The sequence below is a fragment of the Mandrillus leucophaeus genome, unplaced genomic scaffold (assembly GCF_000951045.1).
Source record: "Mandrillus leucophaeus isolate KB7577 unplaced genomic scaffold, Mleu.le_1.0 Scaffold448, whole genome shotgun sequence".
In the NCBI taxonomy this organism is placed as follows: Eukaryota; Metazoa; Chordata; class Mammalia; order Primates; family Cercopithecidae; genus Mandrillus; species Mandrillus leucophaeus.
In genome coordinates, this window is record NW_012104787.1 from 1775145 (window position 1) to 1801015 (window position 25871).

Genomic DNA, 25871 nt, shown 5'->3' on the forward strand with positions numbered 1-25871 from the left:
TCATTGACTAAACCTGGGTTCCCAAGTCTCTGGAGAAGCTCATAAAATGGCCATACTTCCCGCCTAAATCATGTCACTAACTGGTGATAGCAAATTATTTTTTTCCTATTTTAAAGAGCCTAACCAAAATCAGTAAGACTGTACTAGACATCAAGTTTCTTTGCTTTTGCTGAAATTGTATCAACATTGCTACAACAATATGTTCAGCTGTTAACGACATTATAGAAATAGATTCTACACATACTGTCAACACACAACAAAAAAGTTGGAAACCAGTGAATTAGTGAGATCAAAAATACATTCTCTGAACAAAATATATGTTTTCTTTTGTGAACGTTTACCTCATCTGGGGGGTGTTGAGCAATGATATTCTCTGCATTATTGGTTAGATCCAGCAGTTCTCAAACATACTGGTCTCTGGACCCCTTCATCCTTTTAACAATTATTAAGGACCCCAAATTACGTCTGTTTATGTGGGTTATATCTAACAATGTTTGTTGTACTAGGAATTAAAACTGAAGGCTGGGCGTGGTGGCTGTAATCCCAGCACTTTGAGAGGCTGAGGTGGGTGGATCACCTGAGGTAGGGAGTTCAAGACCAGCCTGACCAACGTGGAAAAACCCTGTCTCTACTAAAAATATAGAATTAACCGGGCGTGGTGGCACATGCCTGTAATCCCAGCTACTCGGGAGGCTGAGGCAGGAGAATCGCTTGACCCCAGGAGGCAGAGGTTGCGGTGAGCCGAGATCGCGCCATTAAGCTCCAGCCTGGGCAACGAGAGCGAAACTCTGTCTCAAAAAGAAAGACTGAGAAGTTTTTAAATATTTACTTATTTGTTTAAAATAAAAATAGTAAAGCCTTTACAAGTTAACATAAACAACATATTATTTATGAAAAAATAAGTGTATTTTCCAAACCAAAAAAAAATCTTAAAATAACAGCATTGTTTGACATTTTTTCAAATATATGTTAATATCTCGCTTAATAGAAAATAACTGGATTCTCACATTTGTTTCTGTATTAAGTCTGTTGTAATACGTTATTTTGGTTGAAGAACAAATTGAACCTCATACAGATATAGTTAGAAAAGGAAGGACTTGCAGTGAGCCGAGATCGTGCCACTGCACTCCAACCTGGGCAACAGAGCGAAACTCCATCTCAAAAAAAAAAAAGAAAAGGAAGGACTATATTGTTCACATTTTTTTACAGTTGCGGATATTCTTTGATACCATACCAAAAATTTACAATTGTTAGTTAAGTAAAGGTTAGTTGAAATGTTGAATGTAAAACCTTGGCTAGGACCATTCCATACTCATACCTTAAAATCCATTGGTCTGTCTTGCACTTTGAATGGATCTTTTACCCAGGCATGATTTTGGAACACATATATTGGTCATTTGGAAAGTATAAATTCTTCCAAAAGTTGACATATTTTGTTATATTATATCAAAAAATCACCTTCATTAATATAATGACCAAGCTCATCTAAAAAGTCTGGGATGTATTGCAAGTTCTTAAGCTCATAGTGGCATATAGACATTTTCTAAGTTCTAATTTATGCTTTGAAGCTAGAAATTGGGCCGGGCATGGTGGCTCACACCTATAATTGTAGCACTTTGGGAGGCTGAGGCAGGCGGGTTATTTGAGGTGAGGAGTTTGAGACCAGCCTGGCCAACACGGTAAAACCCCGTCTATACTAAAAACACAAAAATTAGCCGGGTGTGGTGGTACATGCCTGTAGTCCCAGCTACTTGGGAGGCTGAGGCAGGAGAATCACTTGAACCTGAGAAGTGGAGGCTGCAGTGAGCCGAGATTGCACCATGGCACTCCAGCCTGGGCAACAGAGCAAGTCTGTCTCAAAAAAAAAAAAAAAAAGCTAGAAATAGTATCACTGGCAAAAAAAGCAACAAATAGTTTTTTCTTGAATTGACAGACTTTATTTTTGAGAAAATGTATACCAAACATCTAAGTCTGAATAATAAGTTATTAGTTATTTCATTCTTTCAAGTAAAAATGGTTTTCTTTATTTAAAACTAACTATTCAGCTTACAACTCAAACAACTGCATAAATAAGTGATTTTCCTTGAGACAAGCACCATCCTTTGGTATGCAGAAGTATTTTATTCATACTTCCCATTTTGTCACATTCAAGGCCCAAGTTTTAATTAATTTAATTTTCCCATTTTGTCACATTCAAGGGCCAAGTTTTAGTTAATTTTAATTAATTAAATTTAATTAATATTAAATAGTAAATTTAATATGTATTAATATTGTCATATAATATTGTAATTAATCATGTAAATATAAATATTACATTGAGGATATAGTAAATATTAAATTTACTATGTCATTGAGGACAGTATATGAAACTAGTTTTTTAAAAAAGAAAAACAGAAGATGGCAGTGAATAGAACAGTGATTGTTCCTACTACTTGGATCTACTCCTTGATTTATACTAGGATGTCAATCCACCATTGATTTTGTACCCCATCAGTGCAAATGCCAATGCAGCAAAAATGGCAAATAATGTCTTCGTACTATTAGTAAAATAATTCTGACTTTGTCAAGCCCTGAAAGGGTCTCCAGGACCCTCATGGGTTTGTGGATCAACTTATAAAGAACCATTGATAAAATCAAATGAGCAAACTGGCCTATGTTTCTTGAAAACATTCTGGTCAAAATGGTGGCTATTGCATCCTTTTTATATATATATTTTCCATAAAAGCAGTATTACAGTGGTATACTCAGTCCAAGAGCTCTGATCCTTTATGTAAATGACTACCGGTACCATGGTTAAGCATTATACATAGTTCACCCGTCCCCTGTCATCCAGGTTAATCCTAGGGCCGGGAACACCTACACCTCTCTGATTCTAAATGAGAGACTTCATGAAATCTTTTGAAGATATGAGACCAGAAGTTATAATTCCCAGCTAACTCCATTCATTTTCAGTGTGGTATTACTTCTGCACTTGGATGACAACTAATTTTCGCCAGGATATTCTGTCTACTAATAGATAACATATAAAGCCCTCTTTTAAGAAATAGTCTGGGTGTGGTGGCTCACACCTGTAATTCCAGCACTTTGGAAGGCCAAGGTGGGCGGATCAACTGAGGTCAGGATTTCAAGACTAGCCTGGTCAACATGGTGAAACCCTGTCTCTACTAAAAATACAAAAAGTTAGCTGGGCGTGGTGGCAGGTGCCTGTAATCCCAGCTACTCGGGAGGCTTGAACCCGAGAGGTGGAGGTTGCAGTGAGCAGAGATCACGCCACTGCACTCTAGCCTGGCGACAGAGCAAGACTCTGTCTCAAAAAAAAAAAAAAAAAAAAAAAAGACAGAAAAAAGAAATAACCTAGTTGTTGGCAGATAATTCTGTTGAGTATACAATTGGGGATAGCTCATTTTCGAAATCAGTTTAGAACATTTAAAAAAGTCAGATCGACATTGCTGGCCCACCACTGATATAATACACTGTATCAATACTCAGCTAATATTCTTTAGACCTTCCAGACTATTTTACTCACTTACATTAAATGCCTGACTCCTATGGACATTTGAGTAACTGATTTCTGGCCTAATTCACTGTTATCTAATTTCTCCTCCTTTATAACATGTTTGTTTGGGGATTTATTCTCATTTGTTAGCAAAGCAGAATTTTGAGACTTAAAATAAAAGATGATTCCCTTTGGCCGGGCGCGGTGGCTCAAGCCTGTAATCCCAGCACTTTGGGAGGCCGAGACGGGAGGATCACGAGGTCAGGAGATCGAGACCATCCTGGCTAACACGGTGAAACCCCGTCTCTACTAAAAAATACAAAAAAAACTAGCCAGGCGAGGTGGCGGGCGCCTGTAGTCCCAGCTACTTGGGAGGCTGAGGCAGGAGAATGGCCTAAACCCGGGAGGCGGAGCTTGCAGTGAGCCGAGAGCCGGCCACTGCACTCCAGCCTGGGCGGCAGAGCGAGACTCCGTCTCAAAAAAAAAAAAAAAAAAAAAGATGATTCCCTTTAACCTTCTTCTAATGAGAAAGGCATCACCCAGTATGGGAAAGAATTTAATATTTTGATGAAACTAAAATTACATAATAAAGCATTTTAACTATTTTTGGTCTATAACTTATTTTCAGTAGTTTTCCTATGATGTTCTGCTGGGTATATAGGATTTTACATCGATTTTTCTTTTTTCATTCATGCAAGTGTTCCCTTTGTTTTTCATTATCATTATCATTATAATGATAATTGAAAATTAAATTTCCCCATCTCTTTCTAATTATTTAATAGTCACAGAACTATGTTTATTATAAATGTAACAACTATGAAATGTATAATTGCCACTCTGAAGTCTAAAGTTGCAAATGAAATTTGATATCTAAGAAGATATAGCAAACCAAAAACTGCTAGCTGTAGAATTAACATTTTATAGCTAAGACAGATTGTAAGTGGTATAGTTTCAGTGTAGTTTCTTTATTTAAAAAAATGTACATACTCATTTGGAAAAACATTTTAAAACTCACATAAAAAAGTTCTTATAAAATACCCTTCATAAATAACCACTGTTAAAATTTTGCTATATATCATTCTCTTATGTTTTTCTATGCATTTAAATATCTTATAACAAGAAGGCAGTGATTAAGGGCTCAGTTTCTGGAGTCTGACAGGCCTGTGATGAATCACTTACTAGATGTGTGGCTTTCAAAAAGTTACTTCACCTCTATAACTTTAATTATCTCATCTGCAAAATGAAAAATCATGATACTATTTGTTTCATAGGGTTGTCTTAAGTATTTAAGTTAAAAAATGTATATAAATCACTTAGCACAATGATTGAAATATAAGTACTCATTAAACATTAGCTATTATTATTAAATTGTCTATAGCTTTTAACCCATCTTGTTTACTTAGTAATATGAGCATCTTTCTATGTCATGAACATCTTTACATGTTGTAAATTATCTTCTACAACATTATTTGGATTGTTTGATATTCTAACTGATAGATGTGACATAGTTTTTTCACCAACCCGTATTTTGGATATTTTTGTGGTTTCTTATTTTCTAGTTTTAAAAACAATGCTGTAGATAATCTTTCAGAAGTTAAAGGTTTTGGAGTCATCTCTTAATCAAACTCAGTAACTTCTGTTATTTCTACTTTTATTGAAAGTATATGCAGAACTTTTAAGTCTATGTTTTCTGTATTTTACATAGATAGCAGGAATAGATCATTTTTGTGTCTTCATGAATTTAATGATATATTGGAAGAAGCAGTTTTTAGCATTTGCATTTGACTGATTTACTGGTATACATTTAAAAACTATAAACCCAAAGTCATTTGAAAAGCTAACAAGCTTGAGTGTGTAAAAGTATTACACTGCGAGGCACAACGTATTGAGTACCAGCCCTAGTCTGCCATATTATAACTTTATGAGGGCCAGGCACAGTGGCTCATGCCTATAATCCCAGCATTTTGGGAGACCAAGGAGGGAGGATCACTTAAGCCCAGAAGTTCAGGACCAGCCTGGGCAATATAGTGAGACCCTGTCTCTACAAAAAAAAAAAAAAAAATTAATTAGCTGGGCATGGTGGTATGTGCCTATAGTGCCAGCTACTCAGGAGAATCACTTGAACCCAGGCAGTTAAGGCTGCAGTGAGCTGTGATGATGCCACTTCACTCCCAGCCTGGGTGACAAAGCAAGGCTCTGTCTCAAAAAATAATAAATAAATAAAACTGTGAGGACTAGTTGACCTCAGTTTCTGTTATTTGTAACACCAAGATACTAAACAAACTCTAAAGTCCCTTGTAGGCTTATAATTCTGTTCTTTTGAAATAGTTCAAATATCAACTAGAAAATATTCTTAAAGCCCTTCTCCCTCTGATATTTTATTAATCTCCAGTTAATACAGAATAATTTACATTTACTTATTTTATATTTTGCATTCTGTTCTAGTACATAAAGTGAGATTATTAACTGAAAATGTTCTAACTTCACTTAAGATCTTTTACATTTAGGTAAAGCTTGTCTCTGTTAAATGGAATACTGATTTCTCTTGAGATCCACTCTAGTTTTGTTCAAGTTATAGGAAGATAGGGAAGTGAACTGTTGAAATACAAGACATTGTGAAATTAAGAATACTAGCTTTCGGTATAAATAGCTTTGATTCATTTCAACTGTTTTTAATTGTTTGGGACGTGTTTTGTGTAAAACAGCCCAACAAATATAAGCGGTCCCATCATTATTTCAGCAACAGAATTTATTAGATACAGGCATGAATTAGATCTATTTAATATCCCATTTTGACTTTAATATAGAGTACATCCCATACTAAACTATCCTCTGAATCTTCATATCTTAAACTGATATATATTCTAAAATTAGGTATTTTCTGACCCAAAATTTCAGGAGCATCTCCCTACTCATTCTACTTTTGTTAAAGAGAAAACACAGAATAATTCAGAAATTCATTGACTATGTCAGTGAATATTTTTAATGCATATTATATGTTAAATACTGTATTAGCTATTGGGGATACAGCAATGAATAGACTTTTTAACCCTGTCCTTAAGGAACTTACAGTGGATTATGTGAAAATAAAATATTTATAAGAAATCTACCAGATACAGGGTTGACAACCTCAAAGAGCTCTTCTAATCCAGTAGGAAAGAAAAAAATGGATGAGTAAAAGGTAAGCATAGTCATTTAATAAAATAAATACATGCAGCACAGATATATGTGGGGGGAGTACACTCTCATTAGAAATCTACTAAAAATTTAAAACAACACAAATTTTGCAATCAAATTGATAATTATTTTAAAAGTATAATCATCAGTACTATAATGAGCAATGACATGAGTATTTCTATTCACACTAATAGGAATATAACCTTTCAAGCAATAAATTTGTATAACCTTTCATACACATGTTGTATACATGTATTGTTTGCTTAGAAAGTATATACAGAAATGTATGTACTGTATAGCATACCTATATAGAGGGAGAGGCAGGATCTTAAAATGCTATGTGTTGGCCGGGCATGGTGGCTCATTCCTATAATCCCAGCACTTTGGGAGGCCGAGGCAGGTGGCTCACCTGAGGTCAGGAGTCTGAGACCAGCCCAACCAACCTGGTAAAACCCTGTCTCTACTAAAAATACAAAAATTAGCTGGATGTGGTGGCAGGTGCTTGTAATCCCAGCTACTTGGGAGACTGAGGCAGGAGAATCACTTGAACCCGGGAGGCGAAGGCTGCAGTGAGCCAAGATCACGCCATTGCACTCCAGCCTGGGTGACAGAGCAAGACTCTGTCTCAAAAAAAAAAAAAAAGTTATGTTTTAATCAATCATTTTGTCTCTAGAAATGTATCCAAAGTAAATTATTAAAGAGGCCATCTCAAACTATGTACAGAAATTTTTATCACAGCATTATGGAAAATAACTTGTATTAATAGTACATACATATAGAAGTTATACTATAACCTTAAAAATCATCTCATTAAGAATATTTAATGACGAGAAAATACTAAAACTACAATGTATAGTTTAAAAAATTAGTAAACAAAACTGTTTAGGAATAGAATTGCAAGTTATTTCACAATATACATTATTTTTAAAACTAGGAAAATATACATACCTGTTTGGGTTTTGTTTGTGTATTTTTTTAGATAGGATCTGGTAATTACACAGATGTCCTTTGGCCTATTTTTCAGATTCGTAGCCAAACTTAATAAAGCCAACTGGAGTTATTTATACCTATATTTACAGGCATACCTTGGAGATATTGTAGGTTCAGATCCAGACCACTGCAATAAAGGAAAAATTGCAATAAAGTGAGTCACACAAATTTTTCAGTATCCCAGTACATGTAAAAATTATGTTTATCCTCTCCTGTAGTCTGTTAAGCGTGAAAAGGATTATGTCTAAAAAAAAAAACACTGTACAAACCTTAATTTAAAAATATGTTAGTCCTAAAACAGTTATTACAATCATCTAAGCCGTCAGCAGGTCGTAATCTTTTTGCTGGTAGAAGGTCTTGCCTCAAAGCTGATGGCTGCTGACTGATCAGGGTAGTGGCTGCTGAAGGCTGGTGTGGCTGTAGCAATTTCTTAAAATCAGACAAGTTTACCACATTGATTGACCCTTCCTTTCACAAAAGATTTTGCTGTAGAATGCAATGTTGTTTGAACGCATTTTTTCTACAGTGGAACTTCCTTCAACATTGGAGTCAATCCTTTCAAACCCTGCTGCTGCTTAATCAAGTTTATTTATGCAATATTCTAAATCATTTGTTGTAATTCCAACAATGTTCACAGCATCTTTACCAGGAGTAGATTTCATCTCAAGGAACTCCTTTCTTTGCTCATTCATAAGAAGCAACTTACCATCTGTGAAAGTTTTATCATGAATATCACAGTAATTCAGTCGCAACTTCAGGTTCCCCTTCTAATTCTAGTTCTTTTGCTATTTCTACCGTATCTGCAGTTCTTTCTCCTCCACCAAAGTCTTCAACTACTAAACATCATATGGTTGGAATCAACTTCTTCCAACTCCTATTAATATTGATATTCTGGGCTCCCATGAACCAAAAATGTTCTGAATGGCATCTAGAATGATGAATTATTTCTGGACGGTTTTCAATTTACTTTGCTCAGATCAATTATAGGAATTACCATATGGCAACTGTATAGCCTCATGAAATCTATTTTTTAAATAATAACTATAATAACAAATAATAAAATTTCAATTTGAATGTTGAAATTACTCCTTGATCTGTAGGCTGCAGAGTGGATGTTGTATTAGCAAGCATGAAAACATTATGCCCTTGTATATCCCAATCAGAGCTCTTGGTTGACTAGATACAATAGCAATGAATACTTATATTTTGAAAGAAATCTTTTTGTCTAAGCACTGGATTTAACATATTTAGTAAATCATGCTGCAAAAAGATGTGCTGTCATCTAGGCTTTCTTGTTCCATTTGTAGAGCACAGGCAGGGTAGATGTTGCATAATTCTTAAAGGCCATAGGACGTCCAGAATGGTCAATAACCATCAGCTTCCACTTAAAGTCAGTAGCTGCATTATTCCCTACCAAGATAGTCAGCCAGTCCTTTGAAGCTTGAAAGCCAGGCGTTAACTTCACCTCTCTAGCAATGAAAGTCCTAGATGGCATCTGCTTCCATTATATAAGGCTGTTTTATCTACATTGGAAATCTGTTGTTTAGTGTAGCTGCCTTCATCAAGGATTTAAGATAGATTTTCTGGGTAACTTGCTGCAGCTTCTACATCAGCACTTGCTGCTTCACGTTACTCTTATGTTATAGAGACATCCCCTTTCCTTAGACCTCATGAGCCAACCTCAGCTAGCTTTCAGCTTTTCTTCTACAGTTTCCTGACCTCACTCAGCCTTCATAGAATTGAAGAAAGTTACAGCCTTGGTCTGGATTTGGCTTTGGCTTTAAGGACTGTTGTGACTGGCTTGTTCTTCTATCCAGACCACTCAGGCCTTCTCCATACTAGCAATAAGGCTGTTTCACTTTCTCCTCATTCATATGTTCAGTGGCATACCACTTTAAATTTCCTTCCAGAACTTTTCCTTTGCATTTACAACTCAGCTGTTTGACACAAGTAGCCTAGCTTTCTGGCTGTGTCAGCATTCAGCATGCCTTCCTCACTAAGCTTAGTCGTTTCTAGCTTTTGATTTAAAGTGGGAGACATACAACTATTCCTTCTACTTGAACACTTAGAGGCCACTGTAGGTTTATTAATTGACCTAATTTCAATATTGTTCTGTCTCAGGGAATAGAGAGGCCAGCCACAGAAAGATAGAAAGACAAGGAATGGTCAGTCTGTGTAGCAGTCAGGGCACACACAGCATTTATCAGTTCAGTTCACTATCTTACATGGGCACCATTTGTGGTACCTCAAAACAATTGCAAAAGTAGCATCAAAGATGACTGATCATAGACAACTGTAACAGATATACTCATAGTAAAAAGTTTGAAATATTGTAAGAATTACCAAAATGTGACACAGAGACAGGAAGTGAGCACTTGCTGTTGGAAAATTGGTGACGATCGACTCGCTTGACACAGAGTAGCCACAAACAAACCTTGAACTTGTAAAAAAAGCAATTATCCATGAAGCACAGTAAAACGAGGTATGCCTATATACCACAGCATTTTTACATCCAGGCTAAGCCAGTCTCTTCTTAATCCTGCTGGATAGAAAATTATATCATATTTCAATGGAAGTTCAAAGATAAACTTTTTTTTTGGTCTCATTTACAAATAATAAAAAAAATTAAGAACATATAATGTGCTGCTTAAAGGTTTTTTATTTTAACCCACATAATAATTCTTTTATTAAAGATGGGTTTTATAGTTTCTTTTTAGACAGATAAGAAATTTGGAAAAAATAATTTCAGTTGAATTATTCTCTAGTTAGTGAACAGGAAATAATTTATATAAAGGTCAATTTTATATAGATTAGATTTATATAAAGGTCTAATTTAGTATAGATTGTACTGTCTTGGAATCAAAACTATATAGAACCCTAAGATCAAAATTATAAATGTATAATAAAATATAAATAAATGCAAATGTTAATATATCATTAGAAATCAGAACCTTTGAAAAAGATGATTTCCTGGCCGGGTGCGCTGGCTCACGCCGGTAATCTCAGCACTTGGGGAGGCTGAGGCAGGAGTATCATCTAAGGTCGGGAGTTCGAGATCAGCTTGACCAACATGGAGAAACCTCGTCTCTACTAAAATCACAAAATTAGCTGGGCGTGTGGCGCATGCCTGTGATCCCAGCTACTCCGGAGGCTGAGGCAGGAGAATCACTTGAACCCAGGAGGCAGAGGTTGCGATGAGCCGAGATCACGCCATTACATTCCAGCCTGGGCAACAAGAGTGAAACTCCATCTTAAAAAAAAAAAAAATGACTTCCTAAGGATAAAAATATGGCAGAGGGATTTAGAGGATCTGTTACTTGCCACCATGATTCTAATTTTTGCCTTCTGACTTCTTACTCTTTGCAGCTTTCCTTGACCTTTTTTATCCTTTTATTAGTTTAGTTTTATAATTGTATTTTCTTTTCTCCAGAAACACATTAGTAATTATTTTTCCTTGACACATTTATATATTAATCCACTCTCTTTCATTGCTGTATTCCTTCCTTTATACTTGTCTTAATAAATCACAAATTAAACAAAATGTTCTATGATGAAGCACCAGCTTTATTGAAAGGGCTGAATAATATAATATTATAGCGAGGTGAAATATTAACTTAATTCCAAAACTACTTTGTTATTTATAGGAATTTGTTTAAATGTTGAGCTCTTAAGCAAAACTTTTTTAAAAAATCTCTTTCTCCAAATCATAGCTGCCAAAAACAATCTATAGCTGCACCAATATATGCTGAGTGATACTGGTTGGAAAATAATTTCTGAGAAAAAAGTTTTATTTCTTTTCTTTGATAATCATAATTTTTTAAAAAGCCATGATATGGTATAATAAGGTTAAAAATATTAGTCTCAGAATAGTTCTTAAGGTAAACTAGATCTAAAAATAAAATGGTCAACTCCTTAGTACAAACAGAAATGTTGGTTTAATCTATGTAATTTTATTCTAAACTGATACAAAATATATTATGGAGAGAAGGGGAGAATGTCTACATTCTTTATTCCGTAGGTAAGAGACTAAATTTAATTAAACAACCTAAGAGTCAGAACATAATATCAGCTGTACTTTCATATTATTTATTGATGCATTCAGAAGGCCACTGAACTTCTCCAGACCTTGGTTCCCTTATCAGTAAAGGAAACACACAAAATATATAAAAACATTTTGTAACTAAAGAGAAATATGAATATATACACCCAGTGATATGTGAGTCTACCTTAATGCAGTTATCATAAGCCTGAAATTTCTGTATTTTATTTTAAAAATTAATATCAAGTTGATTTTTAAACTATGAAATATATGTTTGGTTTAATTAAAATACTACATTTACAATTACTTATTTTAGGCAAGAGAAGTAAGGGTGGGGCTAGTTTTCTACCTTGTTAATGGTAGAAATCGTTTTACAGTGAGCTCAGTTTTGGAAAACTGAGCTAAATCAAAGGGAATCAACATGTGCACATCTTAGTTTAGGATCCAGGCAATTTCTTTTGTTGCATAATGTTACTAGAATCCAAATTCTTGGAAAAAAAGTAAATACAAATGTCAAAGTCATTTTACTACAGGCCAAATCCTGGTAATTAATCCCTGAGGATCGTTTCCCCAGTAATTAATCCCTGAGGAAAGATTCCCAGAGTGTTGCAAAAGAGGTAATACAGTGCAACATTTTCAGACTATTTCTAAGGAATACGTTGTTAAACATATTCTAGTTGAGAGACTGAATAGAATAATGAAGTGTTTTAGATCCCATGGATAATATCTTTTAAAATCTTGGTAAAATACTTGTCAAAAGATTTCTTCAAGATTAATGATGAAATTTTTGTTTTGCTACTAAATTTTAATTATCAACATACGTAAGTAAACTAATAATCTCAATTTACTCCATAATCCTCATAATTATTTACATTCAATTCTCAGACTTTGTTTATAATGCCAAGATAGTACAATGTAAACATTTACAGTGTAACCTCTCTTAGCTACTGATAGTGTTTTGACTTTAGAAAAGCATAAATAAAAATAGCTAATGATGTGAGGCTCTTATTATCAAGAAGAGTAAAGTCATTAATCTTATCTGAATGCTAATCTTTTGTGATTTCTTTTAAATTCTTATCTAAAATATAATAAGCATTTGGCCAGGCGCAGTGGCTCACGCCTGTAATCCTGACACTTTGGGAGGCCGAGGCAGGCAGATCACCTAAGGCCAGGAGTTCAAGACCAGCCTGGCCAACATGGTGAAACCCCATCTCTACTAAAAATATAAAAATTAGCCAGGCGCAGTGGTGTGTGCCTGTAATCTCAGCTACTTAGGAGGCTGAGGCAGGAGACTTGCTTGAACCTGGAAGGCAGAGGTTGCAGTGAGCCGAGATCGTGCCACTGCACTCCAGCCTGGATGACAGAGCCAGACTCAGTCTCAAAATAATAATAATAATAATCAAGCGTTTGGATTAGCTGTGAATTTCTTTCATGTATGCTGCCCCACTATAACTGATGATTAATGGAGAACTAAAATAAATAAGGACATTACATTTTAAATCTACTGATTTCACTTTTCTGTATTTCTCAAATTCTAGTTTATATAGACATCCTTTTCAAATTCTTTCTAAAGTTTTTCAGTATTAGGTATTATTGTTACCTGTTTCAGAAGCTGCAAAAAAATCACATGAAACTGGAATTGTAGCCATTTCTGGCTTTGAAAAACACCTTGGCTTTCTAAGGTTTTCCTGTTATGATGGTTTCAAAGACAGGCTTGTTTATAGAGATTTGAAATCAAGCATTGATGAGCTGTTTGCTCCCAAAGTCTCTATTTAAATCAGTCTTTTAATCTATTTTTCAGTTTAGTGGTAACTGTCTTTTTTTCTTCTTATAATTCGTTCTTTAAGTTTCTATACTTGCATTTGGAACTGAAATGGTACAGGAAAAATGTCTTCCATATATATAGTAATGTAAAATTTCTTCCACAGATGGAGACAGACAGACATAGTTACATATACGTATACATTCTCTTAGAAGCATCAATTTTTTTCCATCCCATATATTTTCAGGCCTGCTAAGGGAATGCTACTTTAATCTAGAAATTAGGGACTGTTGATTTTGTTCCTAGATTTGTCATCAACTTCCAGTGTAACCTTGAAAAAGATACCTAATGTTGCTGGGCTTAATGTAATTTTAAGTCTTCTAGAAATAAAAGACAACGTAGAAAATGGTGTTCACTTGTTACTGTTGTGTAAGTTCAGAACATCTTCACATTTTCTGAAAATTTTCAGAAAGCATCATGAGGTATCAGACTCTTATATTTTTATAGGAATCTACCAACTCTACCTTTATAATCTAGATATTGTGAATCTGCATTTAAGATGGAAAACATCTTTTGATATAAAGACCTCAGAAATCAAAGAAAACAGCACAAGAGGATGAGCAGATATTATGAACTCGCTCTGAATTCATTCCATAAGGAGCCCCTCTCTTATAGGTGCTGATGTTCTAATTAGTATCCATTGTTTCTAAATTTGACTATTCTGTTCCACTAAGAAGAGTTAGAATTAGTGATTTTCTTTTGGCCATAACATTTAGTTAATGCTGAATAATTAGTAAAACCTGTTTATATCAAGTAGCGTCAAAAGTTGATGCAACTCTTATATACCAATATGCTTTTATTCAAAACGAAAATTCAATTTTGATTATTCAATCAAATTCAATATGATTATTCCTCAGCAATTTCCATATACTATCAGAAATCTTCTAAAAGGGTAAGACAATATATATCCTGCTTCCAGGAAATAAAGTTTTATAGGATGTTCAGATTTCTATTATTTCTTGAAGACTTTAACTGGGAACTTTTGGCATCACACTGATATATCTACTATCTACTAATAAAAGCAGGAACATCACAGCTAACTTGACCTATGCTGGTCTGAATTGAGACCTCATTCTGGAATCCATAGTGTAAAACCACTTAGTCTGAAGCTTCCTGTCCCCTTTGCTCTTCACCCTGCCCTTTTTTTTTATTGCCTCCCTCTTCATCCAAAACATTAGTTCTCATTAGAGCTCTATTTAAAAAGTACCTCCTCTAATAAAACACTTTGTGTTGAGAAACTTCCCTTGCTCATTTATGCAGTAATGTGAAATGAGTTATTTTAAAAAACAGTTTTACTTTTCATTTCCCCTGTCTTACCCAAGATAGCAAATTTTCCAAGTGGAAAATTCAACTAAAATAGCAGAAAGCTTTGAGGTAGTAAATATATCTAACATTGGTCTGGCATTAAAATTTTCTGGTTGGGCAGCACAATTGTTAAATTGGGAATCTCAGTGACAGCTGAACACCCTCAATGCTTGGGTCAGCAAGCAGAGGAGCTTCACTCTGTCACCTATCAAGAATGATGCTTGTCAGGACTGATCTTTCCACCTACAGAACATTAATGTTTCTAGTCATACCATTTATGTTTTCTAATATTACAATGGAATAGACACTAAAACACTACGAGAGAAAAGTACATAGGTGTATTTGTAATTCTTTGTTTTTTGTAAGCCAAATGCAAATGTAACACTACTCCAGATACTGCTTCATCAGAAGTCCCCAAGATAACCAAAAGTAAGTGCCAATTTCCTCATCTCAGGGATAGTGCCATAACAAAGACTGAATTCTAGGGACCAGCCTATTTGCAGAGCATGTCATACAGCCTCTGGGTTAGTTAACTCCTTGGCCTCCTAAGAGCTACCACAGAGAGTCAATTGATGTTTTTGCATGTATTACTTACTAATGTATAGAAAAATTTTTAAGTTCACTTTTTCTTTATTCTGTCTTTTTTACCCATCTTCCCTCATTGTAGCAAATTAGACGGCCGGATGAAAGCAAAGGAGTTGCTAGTAGAGTTGGATCCCTCAAAGTAAATATGTTTCTAACATTTTTTGGCAAGATTTCGTCTATAGCCTACACTTCTTCCTTTTTGGAGGGTGGTGGGAGGAAGGGGGCTTTTTCCATTTTTCACCATCCCATTTTTTTTTATTTTAATATTTTTATTGGCTGTTGGGTCATATTATTTTTTTTTTGTTTCAGCTACACATAGAGCAACCAGCTGAAGGCAAGCTGCCAAATAACTAGCTTTGAATGGCACCACAAACAACAGAAAGGGCAACTGCCTCATTACAGGTGCCTATAATTTGGGGTTCTAGAATAAACCGTTCCTCTGATTGATGTCACTGTGTGTTAAGTTCCTGTTACACAGAGAACTAACATTTATTTTCAGAATATTATCTCCCCTTTTAACTTTTTTTTATAAAAAAATAATTTAAATGTTACTTTGGTATCATCACCATTTATAGTTCATTTCAGAGAAAAGTTATTATGAGTTAACAATATGTATTCAATACACATAATCCTAAGAATTAGAAAGAAAGAAATTTTGTGTCATGTAGTATAATGGGCCCACATATAGCTGATAATAGTTACGCCCTCTTAATCCCGTTTTATTTTTTAAAAGTCCAAAAAACCAATACAACAATCAACAGAACCAGATACATACCTAAATGTTTGTCCATTTGTGTATATAATCTGCTAATATACAATTGAAAGATTTCTAATTTGATCATCTTGTCTGCTAGTTGCTAAATATTTGTTTGCTCAATATGCCTTGGGTACTCAGTACTTAAACATTTAATCATAATGAAAGGTAAATAAGTTATCACTCTTAAGAAACACAGACTGATCACTTTTAATGCTGCCACCTTAAATGCAAGTTACAAAAATTGCTGAATTCTAAAAATATGCAGAAGAATTACCTTACAAAATTAACTATTTTCTTATATCTCAATACCATTTGCCCTTACAGCAATAGTAACTGTTAAATTAATCAAAATTCTAGAAAATTCAGTGCACTGGGATGTCCTAAAATTTAATGACTGTCTTGAGGTCTAATATTGAATCATTTCAAAATTTTGCACACCTCCAATTTATTTCCATTTAACAATTTATGAAATACTAATTTCTGCACTCTTTCCTCTCCTTGCCTCTTCTGCCTTCTTAGCTTTACTTTTTTGTTATTGTTTATTTATTTGTGTGTGTGCATGCACATGAGTGCACATGGATGAAGGTGTGTTTGTATGTTTGTGTCCTTTATTCCAGAAAAGCCATCCTCTCTGTTCTCTAACACTGCTTTATAGTGGATAGCTATTTTATTAAAATGTTATTTCACCAAGGATAAGCAGAGGGGATGGGAAGTGTTAACAGTATGCCTATTTCAAAAACTAGGCAATTTAAGATTATTCAATCAGAAAAATGAGTTTATGTATCCTGATGATATATCAGTGGCATTCCTCACTGTCTGTCTGTGAGGTATCATATTTTACCTTTGTCTTTAAAGGAAAATAAATCCATTACTGGTTTAAACTATGGATTATGACTCATTCAGGTGAGAACGTACAGAACGACATGACTTTTTGAAAATTACTGAAGGTGAAATAAAGATAAAAATGGCATACATAACTGCAGCACCATGTTCTGTAAACTGGATTGTATGTGCGAGTGCGTGTGCGTGCAGTTATCTCCAAGTTCAGCTTCTGGATGTATAAAACTTCAAGTTATATATGTATGTTTATTGTTTTTAAATGTATATACAATATGAGTATGTACATACGCATATATATGTTCAAGAACAAAGGATACATTTTATAATTAAATCAGTTTATATTAATATGGATGCAGTCTTAAATCAAAAAGTGTGGGAAAGAAAGTCAAATTTCGTAATATTTAAATATCTTTATGTTTCTACAAGATAGAAAATGTCAAAGTGAATCTGTAGGGGATTTATAAGGATGGTTATAGTATTTATTTTCTCCAATACTTTGGGGAGAAAAGATGCTGTAATTAATCAAAATAAAATGTTGACTTCCTAGTCACGGGTTTGTTGAGCATGCAGTCTTACATTATAGAAAGACCTTTAATGTTTTTGAAATGTTTGCCAAAGGCAGTGAGAAATGTATAATGCTATGATCTTATTTTTAAAAGGAAAACTGAAAAGAGAACAAGTTGCTTTTTCAATTCATTTTCTGATGTTTACATGTAGCTCCATCGAAAGCTGGAGGAGCTCAGAGATCACCTAGAAGGCAATGTGAAAGGATACTCTCTCAGAGTAAATGTACGATTTCACTTGGTGATTTTTTTTTCCCTAAACTTCTACTGACTGGTAACTCCAAATTTGATTGGTTTGTCCTCTCATCTCCATCTTTTTCCTTTCTGTCTCTTTTCCCCCTCTTTCTTTTCTAGCCGCGGCTTCATGCTCACATTTATGAAATAAAGATTAAATTAGCAGGGTAGAAGACCCTAAAGCCACACTGACTAACATTGCTGTTGACTGAATAATATTTTGGCCCCAGTGCAAAATAAAATCTTTCTTTTCAAAAATCACTATTTCTTACACAATTGTATAATTTTTTGAGGATCTTGCCATGAGACTTCATTTGGAGATTTTCCTGTTGGTCATGTCTTCTACCCCTTATTAGTTATGTCAGCAGAATAATAAATTATGTGCTGGATGTGAGGGGTATATCCTTGATGGTACAATTTCAATTTTCAAGGAAAATAATCAGTGTTAGAGTATCATAGGTAATCTGGCAAGTAGACACATTTGTTCTGAGTTAATAGACTTAACTCAGACTCTTTTAGAAAAAATGTATGTCATTTTGTTTAAAAATAAGAAAATTAGCAGTAAGTACCTTCACCAGGAACACCTTCACGTAGCATCTTACAAATACTGGAGCTAAAGGCTAATATACCCAAGACAACTATTGAAGGAGGACAGTACCTTGTATCCACTCAATCCTGTACGTACGTCGTATAGTCAGAATTCATGGTAGTATTTTTTGTGACAGATCGTTCAGACTGTCAAGATTTTCAAGAAAAATCTCTAAATTGATGTATAGTATAAATGTAGCAGAAGAAAAACTAAATTACTACTGTAATTGATGGCTGTATCCTTTCATTCCTGGGGTTTCTAAAAAAGTTCCTGTGAATCCTGGCGTCAGATTTACTTCTCCCGAGGTTATTACCATTCATTTAATTCATACAGCTATAATAGTTTTGTTGTATAAACTAGAATAAAAGTTAGGGATGTGATAATTATCTTATTTCTCAGCTTGTTTTTAATTGTATACCACATGTAGTCATGTATATCTCTACATTAAATTTCTGATTATTGAAATATAAAGTGATTTGTATTAATAAGTTATTAAATTCTAATAACTAAACAGAGAAGGAATTAATACACGTATCTCATATCTCTACTTCTCCCTTTGAGCTATTCTTTGTTTTCTGCACATATTCTTACGGAATTTTTAAAACCATCCATAATCACTCCCCAAAATATATTTTATTGTTTAAAAAAAAGATTAGTATGGATTTTATGATTAAATCAGTCTGAACATACCTAATTATTCTAGAAACCCATAAAAATATTTTAATATATGTATTTTAGACTTGTGCTCTTTCCTAACCAATCATGAGAAGTAATTTTTTTTTCAATGAAACTGAGACCAAAAAGTTGAGACTTGCTGATGTCTATACGGCAATGAGTTAGTAAGAGACCAACATCAAATTAAAAATTTAATGCCTTAAAAATTAGGTTATCTCATGCCATTCTTTCTTTTTTCAACACCTGTGCTACTATATAATGATTAATCTCAACATCGTCATCTTTTGTTTTATTTCACTGAGAAACACTTTGTTCTGATTACCTTGTTTCTAAAAATATTAAATATAAAGTATATTAGTCTTAAGGATCCTGTTAAAAAACTATCAAAAGGCAAGTAGTATCCTCTCTAGAGAGTTCAGCTTAGGAAACATGCAAATCAATTGCTTAGCTGAATTTTCAGTTTCTCTCCTTACCCTTTAATTCCTACTACCCAAGTATACCTTAAAATGCCTTGAATATTAAAAATTGTTGCTAAAAAGAAAAAGTTATTCTCAGAGCCATAGACTGTATTAGACAGGTTTTGTTTATAAAATGAAGTAAATTGGCATTTGGTAATGATTTTGTTTCATGAAAATTTATTGTAGGTGTACACACGCAAGAATAAGTGTATTAGTCTACATTGCCGTAAAGATGCTACCTGAGACTGGGTGATTTATAAAGATAAAAGGTCCAATTGACTCACAGTTCCACATGGTTTGAGAGGCCTCAGGAAACTTACAATCATGGCGGAAGGGGAAGGGGAAGCAAGGTATGTTGTATATGGCAGCAGGAGGGGAGAGAGCGCAGGGAAAACTACCACTTTTAAAACCATCACATACATTGAGAACTCCCTCGCTATTTACAAGAACAGCATGGAGAAAACCACCCCCATGATCCTATTACCTTCCACCAGATTCCTCCCTTGACATGTGGAGATTACAATTCGAGATGAGATTTGGGTGGAGACACAGAGTCAAACCATATCAACAAGTATATGAAGTGTCTTTTACTTCATTGAAATGCTGATGAAGGTTTCAATTAGATGATGGGGTCAGAACCATGTACCTTATACAATTGTATAATTTTCTAAGGATCTTCTCATGAGACTTCATTTGGAGATTTTTTTATTGATCGTGTCTTCTACCATTTGTTAGTTATATCAGCATGATTACAAATAATGAGCTGAATGTGAGGGTTATAGCCTTGATTATTCAATTTCAATTTTCAAGGAAAATAATTACTATTAGAGTATCATCATAGGTAGTCTGGCAACTTGTTCTGAGTTAACAGACTTAACTCAGACTCTTACGTACATAACCTACAGTCACTTTTACATAACAGGAGAGTTGAATAGATGAAACACAGATTATGTGGCCCATAAAGTCTAATATTTTATTTAATAGTTAAATAAAAATTAAATTTTAAAAAATTCAATTAAATGTTTTATTTAATGGAGAATGTAAGATATCATTCAGAAGTGCAGGATGAAGATTTAATTTGCTAATAGTTTAATTTGCTAATAAATGAAAATTAAAATATTTTAAAATTAAATATTTAATATAGAAGGTATGACATCATTCAGAAGTGTGAGATAAGGATTTAATTAAATCATTAATGCTTGAATTGGATGATGTAGACAATATGTTATTTTTTAGAAAAGGAAGAGCCTGGCACCATTATTCATTAAGGATAATGTAATCAACAATATAAAATAGAATATTCTAAGATACAGTGTTTTGAATAATATTATTTATTTCTCATATTAAAATGCCTTATTTATTCAACATTGACTCAGTATAAAACAGGATGTATTAGATTATTGATTTCTAACTTAAAATACATCATCCTTTTCTCTATGTCATTCAAAGCAGATGTATTCTGAACTTTAAGTGGGTTTTTAGGAATTTTAGTAATAATAAAATCATCGTCTTATACCTAAGCAGAATTTTTCTACCTTAATGACTACAAAAATTACTACAAATCCTTAGATTGGTGATGTGCTGATAATAATGACTGAAGAATAAAACCACATAGAGGAAAAATTAATTTTCTATTTAATCAAATGGATGAATCTAGTAAGAAGAATATTAAAAGTAATGCACAGGATTAAAGGCCAGTGAAGACAGTGTTGAGAATTGAAAAACACAGGATAAGGCAGGACATGGTGGCTCATGCCTGTAATCCCAGCACTTTGGGAAGCCTCACTGAGAAACACTTTGTTCTGATTACCTTGTTTCTAAAAATGTTAAATATGAAGTATATCAGTCTAAGGATCCTATTAACCGTCCAGTATAGCAAAAAAAAAATTTTAAAGGCAAGTAGTGTCCTCCCTATTTGCAGGCTGATCACTTGAGTCCAAGGGAAAAAAACCTCCTCTGTACTAAAAATACAAAAAATCAGTCAGGCATGGTGGCATATGCCTATAATCCCAACTACTTAGGAGGCTGAGACACAAGAATGATTTGAACCCAGGAAGTGGAGGTTGCAATGAGCCAAGGTCGCCCTACTGCACTCCAGCTTGGGCAACAGAATGAGACCCTGTCTCAAAAAAAAAAAAAAAAAGAGAGAGAGAGAGAAAATAAAAACATAGAATAAGATAATCCAAACGAATACTTTCTTTACAGAATATAAATCAAGGTAAATTTACAAAGAATTTGATTAGTTGAGGAGCAGTGGGACCAAGGAGAGCCTAAATATTAAGATATTCAGGAAAAAAGTAGATAAATGTTCATGAAATAAAGATAGGTAGAAGAAAAGAAAGGAAAGGAATGAAAATGCTCATATGCTACAATGTTGTATTTTCATCTAAATACTCAGTTTATGTATTATGATATTAAATTTCTATTCAGCTACAAATATGTGTAGATAGGTTTTGGCTGACCAAGTGTGATTTTTTTAAGGGCTTTGATAAACAAAAAGGAATATGGTTCATGAAGACAGATTATTGGTATATAAGTGAAACTAAGAGAGAAAGTAATGAAATGGAAGGAATATGACAATTATCTATAAGTATGTAACTATACTAACACAAATTAAACGATGGTATTTAAAGTGAAAAAAGTTAGTCAAGGGAGGAGTTATAGCCCAAAATAAGACTACATTTTTAATAAGTGTTAAGAAAAATACCTGAATCAAGTCAGAAAGTAATGGTCTTTGGAATCATGATTTTTAAATATTTAACAATTAATTTCCTGAATGCCAAAATGGCGTAGTACGAAATAGGGCTAATATAAATTATTTTTGATAAATAGATCTACCCATTGTCTTTAGGGGAGTTTTGCACTCTTATTTTTATCGAGTTAATGTGATAACTCAGAGATCAGCAAATCCTGTTTTTTTATAGGCCCACAAGCTAAGAATGAGTTCTGCATTTATAAATTGTGGGAAAACATCAAAAGAAGAACATTTTATGGCATGTGAAAATTATACGAGATTCAAATTTCAGTGTTTAAAAATAATGGTTTATTAAATTATAGCCATGCTCATTTGCACATAACCTACAGTTACTTACACAACAGCAGAGTTGAATAGTTGAAACACAGATTATATGTCTCATGCAGTCTAAAATATTTACTCTCTATTTAAACAGAAATGTTTGCTGAGTCCTGCTGTAACTGGTTAGTGTGTCAAAATAACGTCAACATAGGAATCGTTATAATGGAGTTTGTAAAATTATCTTCATTTTAGAGCTTGAGAAAAGAAGCCTGCTCATTTTTCTGAGGATGGTTTCAGATTATTCTACAAGGAAGCATATGTTTGGAAGGACTGATCTCCTCAAATTGTCCACCTTTACATTTTTATTCTCTTCTTTTTTATTGTCTTCTCTAGCTACTCTCTCTCTTCACATAGATTTCCCCCTCTGCACACACACATACACACAGAGTCTTCAAATATGGAACTCTAATGTGGATAGAATATAGATTATAAATTTCTCTTTTATTGGAGGCTCCTTTCTGAGTTTTCAGAGTACAAAGATAAATCTCATTATTGCTGTCTTAAATGTTATATAAAATATGTTTTTAGAGTATTTTCATTTCACCCATTGCAATTTTCTATTTATTACTTCATTACATCTTAAGGATATTTCCCCTGAAGACCATGATGAACTTTTGATTTTTGCTAAATGCCCTGTTTGGCCTCACCTAAAATCATACACCTTCTATGGGAAATTTTATACAACTGGAAAAGATACACTGATGTGATCAAGTCTCATACCCTAAAAATCTAAATGGTATTCGCATTGAATCAGCTGACTTTGAGTGGGGAAGAAAAGCTGGAACAGTAGTCCCTAGATAAGTAAATATTTAATAGTACTTAGGTGAACAAACAGTTTGTTAACTCTACTTACTTTAAGCAAATTTGAGTGTCTTTTGGTTATTTTATGTAGAACATTATTTGACCTTCCTTGTTTGGCATTTTGACATTTATTTATATTAATAATATTCATTTATTTACTATTTCATTTATAATAATTATGTAACATCCTGAGTGTCTTGGTAGATGATGTCTTATAAATATGACCAGACTACAATAATGATGAAGATAACAGTAATTCAATTATAGGATTATGTCTTTGGACTAATTTTGAGTAATTTTGCTGCTTTTCACTTTATTATTATTCTCTTAATATAGTTAATTCAATTCTAAGATTTCAATTATAAAAATAAGAAAAAACGGCCAGACACAGTGGCTCACGCCTGTAATTCCAGCACTTTGGAAGGCCAAGGCGGGTGGATCACCTGAGGTCAGGAGTTCAAGACCAGCCTGGCCAAGATGGTGAAACCCCGTCTCTACTAAAAATACAAAAATTAGCCGGGCATGATGGCAGGTGCCGGTATTCCCACCTACCCGGGAGGCTGAGGCGGGAGAATCGCTTGAACTTGGGAGGCGGAAGTTGCAGTGAGCAGATATCACGCCATTGCACTCTAGCCTGGGCAACTGAGTGAAACTCTGTCTCAAAAAAAAGAAAAATAAAAATCTGTCTTATCCTGTGCTTTGAACAACAACAAAAAAAATCTCATGATGTTAATAAAATCACCTGCAGTGGCCTAAGACATCATTTAGCATGGAAGTGACACGTTTCTGAGATGTTTAATGTGCACCATAGAATTGCCCTCCTCGGAGCTGACTTTAATTCAAAGATAAAGTACTAATAAAATATCTCAAGTAAGTTTTCCCAGCAGTAGAAAATAGAGAACTGAGTAAATTTTAACTATGACAAGACTCTCAAACTGTCTTGAAATATGAAGTATTTCAGTTTTATGGGCATAGATATAGACACAGAACACATACACAGCAAGATTTTCTTAGAACTAGCATTTTGCTAAAGAAATTCTGATATGTGTATGGTTGAAAATGTGTAATTTCTGAATATGTATAGAATTTACCGTATTTTCAAAAGTACCTCAAAGCGATAAGTGGCTATGATACTTTTTAGCACAAGTCTTTGTAATAGTAAGCTTTAAAAATTCTGAGCATTATTTCATCAGTTCAGTTTTTTAAGATAGAAGAAAAAGGGTCTGTATATTCATTTATTAAATAAACATATATTGAGCACCTACTACATTCTGCTATGCTTGATGCTGGGCATACAGTTAAAGAACAAATCTTAGATAATAAGTGCATTTCTAATTCTTCTACTGTCACCTTCTCCAGTACCTTCATTTCCCCATCCTACCTTTGTATTTTGATACTTCCTGCAGTATTTGTAAATAGAGAATACATACTTAACAACTTCATCTTACATGGCATTGTGAGACAACCTAACAAGGAAAGAGTACACAGAATTGAATGAACATGGCAGTGTGATAACGTAGAAAATAAGAATAGGGAAGAACATTATCAATTTAACATCATAAAGGTTAAACATGATTGTGAGTACAAAATAGCTATTTTAAAAAATCAATGATAAAATAGCCGTTCAAAAAATTCTGTGAATCATTCTGATAAAGGTTAAGTCTGTTGAAGAGTTGTGTGTTTAAGGTTTTATATTTTTATAGCGTTCCTATTGCCATTATATTTTAGAAAGTGCCTCAAAGCAGTAAGTGGCAGTGATAGTTTTTTGCACAACTCTTTCTGATTTTAAGCTTTAAAATTCCTGAATGTTATTTCATAAGTTCAGTTTTCTAAGAATAGAAGAAAAGGGATTTGTATTTTCATTCATTAAATAAGCATTTATTGAGCACCTACTACATTTTGCTGTGCTTGACACTGGAAATACAATTAAAGAACAAATCTGATAGTACGTGCATTTCTGATTCTTTTATTGTCATCTTTCTTCAGTGGAGAAAGAGAGGTTCAGTAATATCAAAAATGGAATAGTCGAAACAGGAAATCAGAATCAGAATACTGGCTTTGGTGCCCTCTTTAATGAACACTGTGAACATGTATGGTAGAGTTATTCTATAAACAACCTCCCATGTAGTTCGCTAGTGTTAAGCTAGTGAAGATCAGTGCAGTACCATAAGAAAAATTGTCCAGCGTTCTGCTTTCTCTCTTAAATGAGGACCTTCTCAACAAGATCATACCAGATTCTGAGCAGAGGGTGTCATCTCCATCATGGATTTTTTTTTAGCAAGGTATTTTTTGTCACAAAGTTTTTCTTCAAGTAACTTGAGTCTTGACATGATTTCAAACTCAAGTGTCTGCTTATATAGCTGTTTTATTATCTGGCCAAGTGTGTTGGTGATGGAGCCATCTAAACCCTCTGTGACCCTTACTATGCTATCCTTTCCTCTTTAACAGTGTTTTCTTTTCCCCA

At 33.9% G+C, this 25871-nt stretch overlaps 1 protein-coding gene across 8 annotated transcripts in view; it reads left to right on the top strand.

Moving 5' to 3' along the window:
• The window catches only part of GPHN (gephyrin), a 767219-nt gene that overhangs the window by 528629 nt on the left and 212719 nt on the right, over window positions 1–25871 (top strand). For 3 of the 8 annotated variants that reach the window (XM_011994242.1, XM_011994245.1, XM_011994244.1), the window contains one exon: window positions 15497–15553. The exons of the other annotated variants lie outside the window; for them this stretch is intronic. In XM_011994242.1, the coding sequence (XP_011849632.1) occupies window positions 15497–15553 (57 nt within the window). The remainder of the gene's footprint in view (window positions 1–15496; window positions 15554–25871) is intronic. 8 annotated transcript variants of the gene reach the window in all.